Raw genomic sequence first — 13,971 nt, forward strand, 5'->3', positions numbered from 1 at the left:
ATATCATTAAATTTAACTATACTTCCATGCACTAGTGATGGCAAAACATTTCCATCTAGTATTTGCTTTTGCATTCTGGGCTACTGCAGTCAGAAAAACGATCTGAATCAGAGCCACTGTTTAGCAGGACTATATTTGTCTGTCAGATTGATTCTTTTAAACCAGCGAATCAAAGCCTCAAAACAAGAGGTGGTTCAACATGTTGGATTTACAGCTTGAACTGACAAATCTCTCAGCTTCTCATGCTCGCACAAGTATGCTGTACATTATGTTTATGTGTCCCAGACTTCTGTGGGAGGATCAGAAACACCACCTGCCTCGCTTCCCTGACGTCCAACATCTCTCGCTCTCAGATGAAATTTGCTTGCCTAATGCAGCAGCCCCAGAATAGCATCCTGGGGTCATTTTGGCTGTCCCCTTCTCCAAACTTGAGCCTCCCTCCTTAGCACTCGACCCATCCATCTCCTTATTGAGTGCCAGAGGAAGGAGGTGGGGGCAGCAAAGGCGTGGACCATGTTCTGCCACGGTGGACGGCCTCGCCTCTGAGCTCATTCTTTGGCCAATAGGGAGGCCGAGCGGATCGAGTATCACTATAACAGAAGGACATAATCAGCGCGGTAAGTTTGCAGAACCTTACAGCCTGTCTTGGCCAGCAGGAGCTCGTTTCTTTCAGCTTTTCTGAGGTAAGGAAGTAAGGGGAGTGAATGAGAGTGTGAATGGTAGCGAGGAAGCTCAGGTTTAGGCCTAATGTCCCCCAAACATCACCCAGCCTCAGGACAGTTGAGTCCACATGTGCTAAAATCACTGCCATGAGTAGCAGAGGCTGCTGCTGAGGGCAGGTGTGAGAAGGAAACAATTAATAGTGGATCTCGGAGTAAAAAAGGCCTCCCTCTTCTGTGTTTGAACCCTGTTAATGAAGTCCAGTGTTTGACGGTGCTGAGTGCCTGAAACCTTGGTAAACAACTTGTGTTTAGTGCCTTTCTGTATCTGTGAGCACCCAAAAGAAGCTCAGCCTTTGGATTACTTTTTAGCAAGTTTGTAATCTATCTAAAATCCTCAGCTGATGTTTCAGACATTTGAAAGTTCTCTAGGTTCTCACCAGACAAGCAGCTGGACTTTGTTGTTGTTCCTGTTGCTGTTTGGTTTGAGTCCAGTGACCCAGTGGGGGTTCATGCCTTTGGGATTTACAGTTGGCTTAAAGCCTCTGAAGCAGCTTTCCGCTTCAGGAGACAGAAGGTGACACTAACGAGTTATATAACACCACGAGAACTGCGGCGACTAATCCCGTTGTTGTTTTTGGTATTTGACCTCAGATCTTTTCTGGATTGCAGGTTTTCTCTTATTTACGTTACATTTTGGTGAAGCTGTGAAAGGGCGTGGCATGTTCTCAAACTGAACCTCACATAGCTTGAGGATAAACAGTTTATCATCTCGAACAGGAGCCGAGGGGCTCACGAGTGGATGTAAAGGAATCGTCATTTTGTCATTACACCGAGCTTGGAATTTATGACATTTGGGAATTAGACCTTCAAGGCGGCCTTCCTGGGTTTATTTTAATTCTTGAGCAAAGTTCCCCCAGGTGATAGGGATCCTCAGAAGGATGATTGAAGGAACCATGTGAGAGGAGAGCCTGATAAGGAAATGAAGGTGGAATGATGGGTTGTGGTCCAGGAGAAGGAACCCAATCTTTAACAGTGGGTGCACTGAAACTGGATCTGTGGGACCTGTGCAGCTGTCTCTTGGAAATAGCTGTGATGTCGGACGCCTTCATGGTGGTCTCACGCTAGTGAGGCCAATGGGCAACTAATCCGAAATCTAATCACTGGGAAATTAAATCATGCATAAATCCAGGTCATGTGTGTTTATCATTGCAGGCTTTTGATTAGATCTTAGATCCAAACCGGGATTTTCCAGCAGGATCAGGATACTGTTGATGACTGTAGAGTGGCAGCATCCTTTATTCTTTGACACATGGTGATGGAAAAGATTTAAGTTTCTTTAAGGTTTCTTTTTTTCACCCGACAGCAGCCCAACATCTATCCTCTGAGCAGCTGGAAAAAAGACTATTTGCATAAATCTATGTTTGGCTTCCTTCTCACTTATCATGAGAGAAGCAAATTCAGCCCTGAGGCTCAAATTTCAGTCGACAGTCTAATTATAAACTGAAGAAGATTTGGAAGCGACAGATCTTAGGAATGCCTTTAATGCAACATGCAAGATAAATTTTATTGACAATCATTTCTAAATAATTCTACTCAAAGATTTCTATATTATTATTTTGTGGAGGTGTTGGAGAAAACTGTGCAGGCAGGCAGGGTGAGGTATGGTCTGGGTGGAGCCACTGAGACATATTTAAGACATCTGCAACTTAATCCTGAGTTATAAATACATGCAGGCTGGGCAGTCGCTTCTTACACACACTTAAAGTTTCTGTTTTCTCTTCTGATTTCAGGTTGCAAAGTCCACTGTCATCATGTCCGACACAGAGGAAGTGTAAGTCAACCCACATTTTTATTCACAAATTCTAAGATTTTAATCTTCTAGCAGTAGATTGGCCAAAAAACGTTTGACTTAAGGCCTTTTTGTGAGCTAGAATCTTAAATTGCTGGACAACACTAATAAAGAAGATCCTGAGCTAAGATGATTTAGTCAAATAGCCGTTTTCACTGTAAACCACAAATTTTCATGTTTGATTTTGATGAGCTGCAACAATTCTAAGCATTCCTTTGTGTTCTGTTTTGCAGTGGGGTCGAGGGTAAGTAGCACCACCACTCCTGATTATATATCTAAAAAAATGATCCACTCCTAAAATTAGGTCCAGGTACAGTCGGGAGTTCCATGCTAAAGGCCCAGGATTACTTCTGAATCTTGTCTAACTGACTTTCCATCCCCTGTAGAGAGTTATTTGAACTGGACAAATTGCAGGTTTGGCTTGACTCCTCCAGATTCAAGTTGTGCAATAATGCTCTCTCTCCTTCAAGCAAATGACCACACCAGCACTGACAACAGGACAGTGCCTTTTATGCTTTGTGAGATTAAAATATAAACTTTTAGAAACATAAATCGCATAAAGCGGCGCAGTCCTGTTGGCAGAGAGTCCTGCAGCTCTGCATGACAATCTGCAAATGTGCAGTCCTCCTGAGCTGAACACACTTTGAAAACAACTTGGAAGTTTTGCTCCAATCAGCTCATGAGGACTGTTTTGTGTATGCTTAGCATGGATCCCCAGTGTACCCACATTTTGCTTTTGTATTCTGTCAAAAATGGGTACATATGGGATCTTTTGATAATGTTCTTCTGCTCCTCTCTTTCTCGGACGGACGTGAAGAATACGATGGTAAGACACAACCTCCAGACTCCGGATGATAAGTCTCACGTCACTGATACTAATTTGTTAGTCGTCCCTGAACAGGTTTTTGTGGCATGCTAGTTAACTCTAACATAACCTGAGATAAGTGAAGACACAGGTTGTAAACAAAGTTGGTTGGCGACAGGTTAGAATCTCTCTTTTGTCTTTGACTGCATCCAATTGCAGTGCAGGTATTTCCAGGAATCGATCACATTTCATCAATGAGTGACTGACCTTTTCTTTCCTGTAACTGCTTGCGGTCTCACCTGCTTTAGCATCATCCGGTGACAGTTCGTTTGAACTGCCTCACCACGAACCTCCTCATATCTCATATCTCACATCTCCTCCTTTCATCCACTGACCGCCTCCTCCCCTCTTCCATTTCTCCTGCTTCCATTAACCCTCTCACTGCCCTTCCTCTCCCCTTTTGACTCGCTGCATGTTGTGTAGCTGTAGAAGAGGAGGTAGTAGTGGAGGTAGAGGTGGCCCCTGAGGTGGCCCCTGAGGTGGCCCCTGAGCCAGAGCCAGAACCACAGCCAGAGCCAGAACCAGAACCAGTGGTAGAACCAGAACCAGAACCAGAACCTGAGCCTGAAGGTATGTGGCATGAAGGGGGGAAGAGGGTATTGGATCCTTTCCCAGGCGTCACATGCGCTCCGGCAGCTACAGCCAGTTAGTTCGATATAACTAACCCTGATGTGCAGCCCAGTCTCACTGCAAAATGAGCAGGAGCAATGCTGGTCCCCATGAGTGTCACAATAAAGGCTTTAAACATGTAATTATGTTCGTATACATGTAACTCCACAAGACATGATTGTTGAAAAGCCCCTAAAGTATTTCAGTGAAAGTTGACATGACATTCAACCTCTTGAGTTTATTTATATTTGACTTTACTGTCATTTCTAGTTTATGTTCAATCACCCTTTGGTTATGGTAAAAGGTAAATGGTCTGCTTCTTATATAGCTCTATCTGAGCACTCAAAGCACTTTACACAACTTGCCTCTTCACCCATTCACACCCGCACTTTTTTCTATGCTCTTTCAATGTTTGCAAACTAAAAGCATTTGGTTAATTTTAGACAGACTTAGCCTTTTCCCAACTTCTTTTCCCACAAAAAATGTCCACAGTTATACACCCTGTATTGTAAACACACAACATGTTTGTATCCTGAACACTTAGCACTGAACATTTTGCTGTGAGATTGGTCTATACCTTCTCCATGTCTGCTAATGTTAAGCTAACACTACCTTTCTTTTACCTCCACATGAATTCAGAGAATGAGTTCATGAGTTCATGCAGAAGCTGAAAATGCTATGTTTGAACTACTATGGTCAGAAAGTGAAAACATGCTAATAAGCTCACTCCTTCAGCTATAGCTAATAGAGTTGTGCTAATACTTTAACTTTCCATTAGCTCTCCATTCTAAAAATGTTATCTTTGAGAAGCTGGGACATGTTTTTGGAGTTATCTTTCTAAACACCATTAAATTTGCATCTGCTTCTTTAGTAACAAATGATTTTACAGTTCTTGCTAGGTGGCTTTTCCACTAGCCTAGCTCACTGTATGCTAAAATATTACCACAAAATCATTTGAGAGTTGAAAAATCTAAGACAACCAATAGAAAAATAGAAAATAGATTTTTTTTTATTTCAACCCTGTGTTTACTACTGCACAACATGCAACCAATTACTCTCTTTGATAGGATTTAAAAATTGGATAAAATTGGTACCATACCTGCAGGATAGGCTACATCTGATTGCTCCCTGTGGGAAGACAACCCTTAGTGCTAATAGGAGGAAAAAAAGATTTTAAAAAATAGACTCATTTTTCATCTTCCTCTTAATCTTGTATTCTGCTCAATCATGTAACATGCAAAAAATATGCCAAAACATGCCAAAAATAAAACATGCTAATTTGTTTTAAAACTACGTACATATCCCTATATCTTCTCAGTCCAGCCTCTATGGTGAAAAGGGTGAATGCAGGGTAAGGTGTAGCTGAGACCTCGATAAAAACAAGGACTTGGTGCAGCCAATCATAAATGATCAATTAATATTTAAGGGATGTATTTATCTCAACCCCTTCAGTAGAAATATGAATAAGTTTGGATTTTTTGACAGCTTATTCCCTTCTATAACTTTAGTAAACAGTTTGTTTGTTTTCTTTTGTAATTTAAAGCTAACATGAAAAATATTACCGTATACATAAATGTGATTCAGTACAAATTGAACTACTGTTTTACCATCTTAGTTATCGAAGTAAAGGTAAAACTTTGCCCTTATAAGCAGCTGGCTTTCTTAATCAGTTGATTGTGGTAACCAGTTTCTTTATTTTTTTTAAACATGCTAAGCTTGAGTAGATCAGCTGTGTGCCTTAGTTAGACTCTGTACAGTTTGCAGCTCCCAGGCTTCCCGCTAATGCTGTTCTGTTCTGCTTTTTGTTTTGGATGCCTGCTGCATGCAGACCCCACTGAAGAGGAAGGTATGTAGATTTAAAAACTTCAATCTTAAATCTGTCATTCTGGTTTTGGGAAGGACTACAGTGTCCAGGTCTGACATCTGTACTCAGGGAACGCCTGCTGTCTGTCCAAATTTTACCTGTCTGTGTGAATCCAGGAGCGCTGGCCCTAATTGGCATCCAAATATGAAGGTGAAAAATTTGGAACCACTAGTGGAGAAGGAAGGGTGAATGAATATGAAATGCTAACACGTGCTTCACTGCACAGCAACCCCACACTCTTGCTATGCCACTTGTCATCTGCATGGCATGAAGCCGCCAGAATCTGGGTTCAGATAAATGAAGGAAACAGGGAAATGTTTTGCTTGGGGTCAAGCCAAAAACAAAAAAAGACATATTCTCTGTATCAGTGTGAAACCAAAGACCAACGTTAACAATTCAGGTTTACTTTAACTGCACACCTGTTTAAACTGTTTGCAATACATGTTTGCTCTTATTTGACTGTTGTTCTAACCCTAACTTAAAAAGTGAATAGCCTATCCTTTTAAACTGTCTAATCTGTCACCTTGATCCAAAGCCACACTGAGTAATGCTTGGGTTTAGTGAAATAATCTGTTTTCTTTCTAATCTGGTGAAATTCACTCATCCCCTCTTCACTTCTTAACCTGCAGAGGAGAAGCCAAAGTTCAAGTAAGTTCCTTCTTATGTAGTCTGACTTGAAATGATTCCTGTAGACATTTAAATCGGAGTTATTTGGGCAAAAAAGACAAAGAAAGGTTCCAATTAGTGTGCCAGTACACTCAAAACCCCCACGCTCTCTTGCAGGCCCACCGCCCCAAAAATCCCAGACGGTGAGAAAGTGGACTTTGATGTAAGTCCGCCTGCAGTGTAGAAGAGATTTTGTTCATTTCCGGGTGTTTCTTTGCACAGCTGAATACTGCTTCTGTTGATCCGCCCCACAGGACATCCAGAAGAAACGTCAGAACAAGGATCTGATTGAGCTGCAGGCCCTGATCGATGCTCACTTTGAGCACAGGAAGAAGGAGGAGGAGGAGCTGATCGCCCTCAAGGAGAGGATTGTAAGTATTTAGCTAATGGGTAGTTTTATCTGTTCATATTTCCATGGAACTGGAAAATTGCAAAAAGCCTTCCACAATAATTCATCCACACAGGAAATACTTCCTGCCTTTTGCAGTTGGTGACTGGCTCTCATTTCTGGCCAAGGAATGGCTTCTAAAGGCTGAGCTCTGCTGGCTCTGCATGTCTTCTCAATGTGATTCATTTTATTAAATAAAATTTGGCTCACAGACAAGCTGATAATGACACAAATCAAATGGAGAAAAGACAAAACATCAACAATAAAAACACTAAAAAATATCATGGGAACAATAAAAAACTATATTTTTAATTTTTACATTTTTGTAATTAAAAAAATCTTTCAATTATCTTAGTAGAGATACAAAGCAAAAACAAGGACACTCACTGTGTGGTGTGTGAGTTATCTTTGTTTTCTAACCCAACGTTTGCTCCTGTCCCACAGGAGAAGCGTCGTGCCGAGAGGGCCGAGCAGCAGAGGGTCCGCGCTGAGAAGGAAAAGGAGCGCCAGGCCAGACGTGAGGTGTGTTATTTTCAAACTATGAAAATGTGACTGCTATATGAATATATGGAGCAAAGACAAAATGTCTTGGTGCAGATATATAAATATAACCTTTTAAAATGTTCCCTTGAAAAGAACGAACGTAGTTGGAGTTTCTTGTGACTTCCATTTGTAGGCAGCAAGTATTTAAAGCCAGTTTTTCCAGGTTCAGGATGAATAAGTGCAGCTAATGTTAGTCCTGGGACCCGATGTTGTAAGTACTCTGTTCAAATTGGTGGTTACCAGGGACGATCAGAGAGCGGGTGGTGGATGCAGAGGTCTCACTCTGAGGTATTTTTTGTCAAATCAGGAGGAGAGGCGGATCAGAGAGGAGGCTGATGCCAAGAAGAAGGCAGATGATGATGCCAAGAAGAAGTCAGCTCTGTCCAGCATGGGCTCCCAGTACAGCAGTCACCTGCAGAGAGTCAGTATACATGCAGACAGACACACACGTGTCTATGGGATCAGCTGTTGACCTGCATCTGTCCAAACAGGCTGACCAGAAGAGAGGAGGAAAGAAAGAGACTGAGAGGGAGAAGAAGAAGAAGATCCTGGCCGCCAGGCGCAAGCAGCTGAACATCGACCATCTGAACGAGGATAAGCTGAAGTACGACTCGGCTGTGAAACTAAAACTATAACCTTAGACTTTTACGCCTGTGTAAAATAGTTTGAACGTCTTAGAAATGTCCTAGAAAATGGTGAAAAACCTCAACAAAGTAAAGACAAGGAACTGAATGTGCCAGAAGCAAAATCCACCTGTCAGAAGAACTGCTTGGTTTATTTGTGTTCTTGTGTTTGCTGCAGGGAAAAGATCAAAGAGCTGCATGACTGGATGACCCAGCTGGAGTCTGAGAAGTTCGACCACACGGAGAGACTGAAGAGGCAGAAGTACGAGGTGAGACGGCGTCCTCGTGAGCGCCCACGATGGCGTCTCTGACTGAGAACTTCTCAGCCAATTTCATGCATTTAGACAAGAACAATAAGACGGGTTTGAGAGAGGTCAGTGGGATGAGAAAAGCATAATATTTTACATTTCTTTCATTTGAATTATTTAATACTTATTTAAATACCATAAAACTATTTTCCTGCTTTTCTTTGATTTCAGTTTAAAATGTGTTATTTCATTTTCTGGGTTTTCCCTTTTATATGAGACAAAAAGTTATCTTTCCATATATTTTATCACATTTTTTTGGTTTATTCCCATAATTAGTTGATGAGTTTATCCTGACATTAATCTAAACATGTTTTGAACTGAATGCTAAAATATGATTATGTTTTTAAAAAATTTAAGGTTTTTAGGACATTTTACATTGAAAATATTTCATTACAATTTCATAAAAACCAGAAGGTGGGATTTCTTTCACTACTAGTTTGTTCTTATTTACTTGATTCTCTTGATTTTTTTATAGTTCACTAAATCCAAAGATTTGTGGGACACCTAATATTTTTTATGACTTAAGAAATCATATATGTAAGTAATCATTTATGCAACAAATTATATTATCAATTATTGTATATAATGAATTATTAATTTTTTACATACAATAATTAATCATTGGTTACATGCAAATTAATAATTAGTATATAATAAACATTCAGCTACAGAGGACACAAATTTGCTTTTGTTGAACTTTTATCTACTTGATTGTTGTTAAACATTATGTTTATTTACAGACTTTTACTTTACCTCAAATTATCTTGATTAAATTAAATTTGACCATTTAATAATATAGATAAATAGTCATAAATAGTCTAAAGTTAAGAGCACAAATGACTCGGTGCTTCAGACGTGCCAGGTTTGTTGTAGTTTGGTTTTGGTTGATGAGGTTGGCATCCCAAGGTCACCTCGGGATTTGAACCCTCGATATACTCTTGATTTCCTCCAGGTTACTACCCTGCGTAAGAGAATCGAGGAGCTCAGTAAATTGTAAGTAGTGCAGCTGAGCAGCAGTCATGCCGGCTCCCTGCATGTTAGCACGGGGAAAGTCAGAGCAGAGCGCCCCCGCTGGCTGACATAGGAAACAACACACCACCTGATTAAAAAGCGAGAAAGACAAAAGAGGACGGAGGAGTTTGTTTCCAAAAGGTGACACGTGCTCATGGGATTCCAGGAACCTCTTATGAATAAGAGTGGGGGTTTTAACTTTTTGCCAGGATTGTTTTTTTTAAAACAAGGATCTCAGAGAACCAGTCTTAAAATGACTGGAACTGATTTTATATTCAGTGAGTTTAAATGTGGACAGAGGTCCTGCCTGCATATACTTTAAAAAATGGGCTTACCTGTATATAATATCTATATATAAATCTATTTATAGCCTCTATATTAGCACAAGAGCTCTCTGTTTATATTATTGTAACTACTACATGACTATGCTACTGTACTGTTTGACCTGTTTTGCAGGTGACAACTGCAAAGAAAAATAAGATATTTTACTGAGAAAAATAAAGAAAAAGGTAGGGGTGGTAGATGTCGTTTAGACGCTTGGCAAGAGTCTTTATAGGCCCAAGAAGCGCCTCTATACCAAGTTTGGTTGTTCAACTCCAGATCGTGTAGAAGTATTTGTGCATTATAGTAAAATATACATCTAATGTCATGCATTTAATGTTAAATGGATGCATTGCAGAGAACTGCAACCGCACTTTTAAATTAGTAAAACTCCAATATTTGTCGTAAGCCACAGTTGCTTGTACGTTGGTGAAACAAAGAGAAACTGGATGAACACGGTGCCAGTTTTGGACTCAAACTCTCTGTTTGCAAGCAGATGAATAATCTGAAGTGTCTGTAAAGGTGGTGCTGAGTGACTGTGATGCTCAGTTTTACATCACACAGCCTCAGCTATGTGTTTGAGCGAGCATAAAGGTAAGTCAGGGTTTGGTGAGGTTTCACAGCTGAGCTAAAGGGGAATTAAATGTTTGTGCTCCTTTGTGGGAAACCACAGCAGACGTGCTTAATTTGGTGACATCACAGGACAGAAGAAACTCTGGGTAACAAAAAGATTCTTATGCACGGCGCTGCCTTGGTTTCCCATGATGCTTTGGCCCGCAGCTTTCAGCCCACTGAGCCCGTTCAGCTGAAGGAGTCGTTCTCCGAGGTAAAGGTATCCTGCTGCAAGTTAAAGCTGCTGCTGTGTCATTTCCAGGTTCTCACGTACAGGATTCGCATTGATGAGTTGCAGAAGCAGTGAGTATTGTCATTGCTGACTTCGCCAGCACCCAATAATCCCCCCCAAAGTATAACTTAATTTAATTCCACATGATAACGTGATAATGTGATAACTCTCCCCTCGGAAAGACATAACTGTCATCACACTGAGACAGTTCATGTTGGTTTAAGGCTGAAAACTAATAGGGACAGAGTACATCAAGCTATGAAACACTAGACACCCTGCAGGGAAATTTTAGTGTCTAAGAGAGCAGCCTTTTATTGTGTGTGCAGGAATAACAGCTGAGTTATCACAGTGCATTATTTGTTTTCCGTGTCAATTTAGACCAGGGGTAGGCAACTCCAGGCCTCGAGTGCTGGTGTCCTGCAGGTTTTAGATCCCACCCTGGGTTAACACACCTGAATCAAATGATTAGTTCATTGCCAGACCTCTGGAGAACCTCAAGAAATGCTGAGGAGTCATTTAGCCCTTTAAATCAGCTGTGGTGGATCATGGACACATCTAAAACCTCCAGGACACCGGCACTCGAGGCCTGGAGTTGCCTACCCCTGATTTAGACCCTTCAGTGATAACACCCTAGCCTTGACCCTAACCATTTAATTTATCATTAACATTATAAAATGACATGAAAAGGTCTTAGAAAATCAAGCATGCATCTTATGATGAATTTTAGATAGAAGACTACTAGTTTTATCCCTCAAACAGTAATAATCATACAGTAAACACAAGAACACCTCAGTAACATGCCACAGATGGTTCAGTTCCAATCCCGGTCCAGACACAGGCCAAAAACATCTCAGCTGTCATGTTGTTTGGACTCTGTTGGTCAGCCAGACTAACGAGCACAAGTACTTAATGCAGAGGTGTTTAATAGAAGGGTGCAGCTGCATCATCACGCTTCTACCCTGAACATTAAGTACTCACCCTAAGACATCAAACATGACACATGAAACCTTTCACGATATGTCAGTTGCATTCGCTTTCTTTCTGGCAGCAGGTGGGCGGAGCTTTGGTGCTTACATACTGAGCTGCGTGCCTACGTTGACCATATTTGGGAAATATGCTCTTTATTAAGTATAGAAAACAAAAACTGTCTGGACGTTTCGAGCAGTCTAAGGCCTGAGCTTCTCACAGACTCACAGGTCTTAATTAGAGCAAACACGACTGTAACGGTGCATACACGATCGAAAATAAAGGGGATGGATTTGAGGTAGTGCCTTTGGATTAATTAAGCCCATGCAGGTAAGTACAGCATGAGTTGTGCATGCGAGCTGAATTTCCCGGGTTGTTTTTTCTGCTTCCAAAATCCCACTCAAAACATACACTAAACAGACCCTAAACAATTTATGAGGATTTTCATGTTTTTTTCTGAATTAAGATATTTTTCATATCTCAAAAAGATAATTTTAATATTTTCAGTTACTTTTTTGAATGATTGCTGCACAAAATTTTAACAAAAATCTAAATCTGTACGGTTGGATAAAAACACACCCATCCGTTTCTTTAACTGAGAAGAGATTTTTATTTTAAGCAGCCAGTTTCCTCAAGAGATTTTGGACAAACATGCTTGCAGCTAGTGAAATGCTCTCAGCTTCATATGTGATGATGCAAAACATGTTTTTGCACTCTCCTCGTGCTTGACTTCTACAAAGGAGTCTTTGAGCTGTTCACTGCTGTTCTCTGAAGTTTGAGTTTGAGTATAAATTTGCAAATCAGCATCGACGGCATCGCACAATGTGAGAACAGCTCAAAGTTCTGAAATATGTCCAATTTCTTTGCGTTTCGCATTACAGCAGCAAGAAGGGAGCCGCCCGCCGCAGAAAGTAGATCAACTCGGCCCGCCAGTGCTCAGAAACCAAACCAGGATAATCTCGGACACATGCCTGATGAAGCAATGCACGCTGTGGCAAAGGTCTTAGCTCAGAAGAAGCCTGTAATGCTGAGGTTTACCCTGCAGCCAACCAACCACACTATGAAACATGCAACCAGGAGCCTTTAGCTGCTCTTCAGTAGGAATAAAAACCATTAAACTTTGTTGCCGTCACGCTTCCTCACCCTCGACTGTTTGGTTCTCAGTATTTTTGTAAATAAAGTGTGACACTTCAAGCCATGTCTGTAGATCTGTTGTTCTTTAGTAAATCAATAAAGTTCAGTATTTTTAGATGTGTAATTTTAAAGTCGTTTCTTCAACACTGTTAAATGACCCGGCAGGAAACAGAGGCCCTGCTTTTATCAGAGTCTCCAAATATTTTAGGTTTTGCAAGTGATCAGTATGCACATTATCATTTGTAACTGAGGGAGGGAAACCAGTTTATATATAATACTACTTATATAAAAAAAAATCTTATTTTTAATCTAAGATAGGAGCTTATGAAAGCATATTAAATGTTGAATTTAATGCAAGGAACATTCCGTTATTTACCGCAGTCAATCTGTCCAGCTACTCTGGAGGAGGCTGTAAATGTTGTGACATGAGTCTGATATGAGTCAATGAGTCAGTGAAGCTCACTTCTGTCCAATGACAGTGCTGCTGAGGGGAGTTGTTGAGGATTTCCTCTACTTTTCTGTCGGTAACCGCTGCTATTTAGCCTCTGTTAGCTGCTGTTAGCTGCTGTTAGCTGCAGCCCGGACATCAGTTCAGGAGATGAGGCTTGAGGTAAGACAGAAGAGGATAACATCTTATTCAGAGGCCTGTCACACTGTCTCTTTCCTTTGCTTTTCCGCTTCTTTGATGACAATGAAACACGGGTATGATGCTTCATATCATGAGGCTGAAGGTGCAGCTATAAAATAATATTTGACTCCAGGATTCAAAATCCCCACAGGTTCTTGTCTCCTCTGCCTTTGGTTTTCTACATATGTGTCTGAAATCTAGTCAGATACATAAAGCATGATAAGATGGAACGGCGATGTCCAGCTCGGCCACTGACATGGCAACATGGCAGCTTTCACAAACAGGTGCCAGCTGCTGTTTATGAGAATGCATCAGTTTGGTTAAAGACATAATTACACACTAATCAATATATATTTAGGAGTAAAATATTCTTTTTTTCTACTAAATAACCTCACAAAACTTACTGTAACTTTACTAAAAATTATATTTAAATATCATTATTGTTATTATCTATTCATTTTTATTAGTTTTAGAAGAAAAGCTGAAAAAAGTTTAGAAAGCACATTACATTTTTTCATATTACTGATATTTACCTGCATTCCTGAACAGAAAAAAATTAGGAAAAAATGATTTATTTGTGGAAAAAAGAAAAAGATCACTTTCACTGTTATTTTGTCACAAGCTGCCACACAGCCAGTGACAATGGCGGGAGACAAGACAAGCTAAATTGCTAAACATTATTTTATTCAC

General features: G+C 40.5%; 1 protein-coding gene across 5 annotated transcripts; it reads left to right on the forward strand.

Moving 5' to 3' along the window:
- Positions 1-351: 351 nt before the first annotated feature.
- LOC113025109 (troponin T, fast skeletal muscle isoforms-like) lies at positions 352-12,713 on the forward strand. 5 transcript variants are annotated; one of them, XM_080303382.1, is made up of 12 exons: positions 352-617; positions 2,453-2,493; positions 2,745-2,755; positions 6,479-6,497; positions 6,633-6,678; positions 6,770-6,886; positions 7,348-7,425; positions 7,754-7,867; positions 7,938-8,050; positions 8,248-8,338; positions 9,330-9,370; positions 12,401-12,713. In XM_080303382.1, the coding sequence occupies exons 2-12, from the start codon at positions 2,474-2,476 to the stop codon at positions 12,432-12,434; spliced, it is 684 nt and encodes a 227-aa protein (XP_080159508.1). In that variant the 5' UTR covers positions 352-617; positions 2,453-2,473; the 3' UTR covers positions 12,435-12,713. The 5 variants fall into 5 exon arrangements, with proteins under 5 accessions (XP_080159508.1, XP_026028320.1, XP_080159507.1 ...); XM_026172535.2 differs by having other exon boundaries at positions 529-683; XM_080303381.1 differs by lacking the exon at positions 352-617 and adding an exon at positions 620-683 and having other exon boundaries at positions 2,745-3,337.
- Positions 12,714-13,971: the final 1,258 nt, after the last annotated feature.

The sequence above is a fragment of the Astatotilapia calliptera genome, chromosome 7, assembly GCF_964374335.1.
Source record: "Astatotilapia calliptera chromosome 7, fAstCal68.1, whole genome shotgun sequence".
Classification (NCBI taxonomy): Eukaryota; Metazoa; Chordata; class Actinopteri; order Cichliformes; family Cichlidae; genus Astatotilapia; species Astatotilapia calliptera.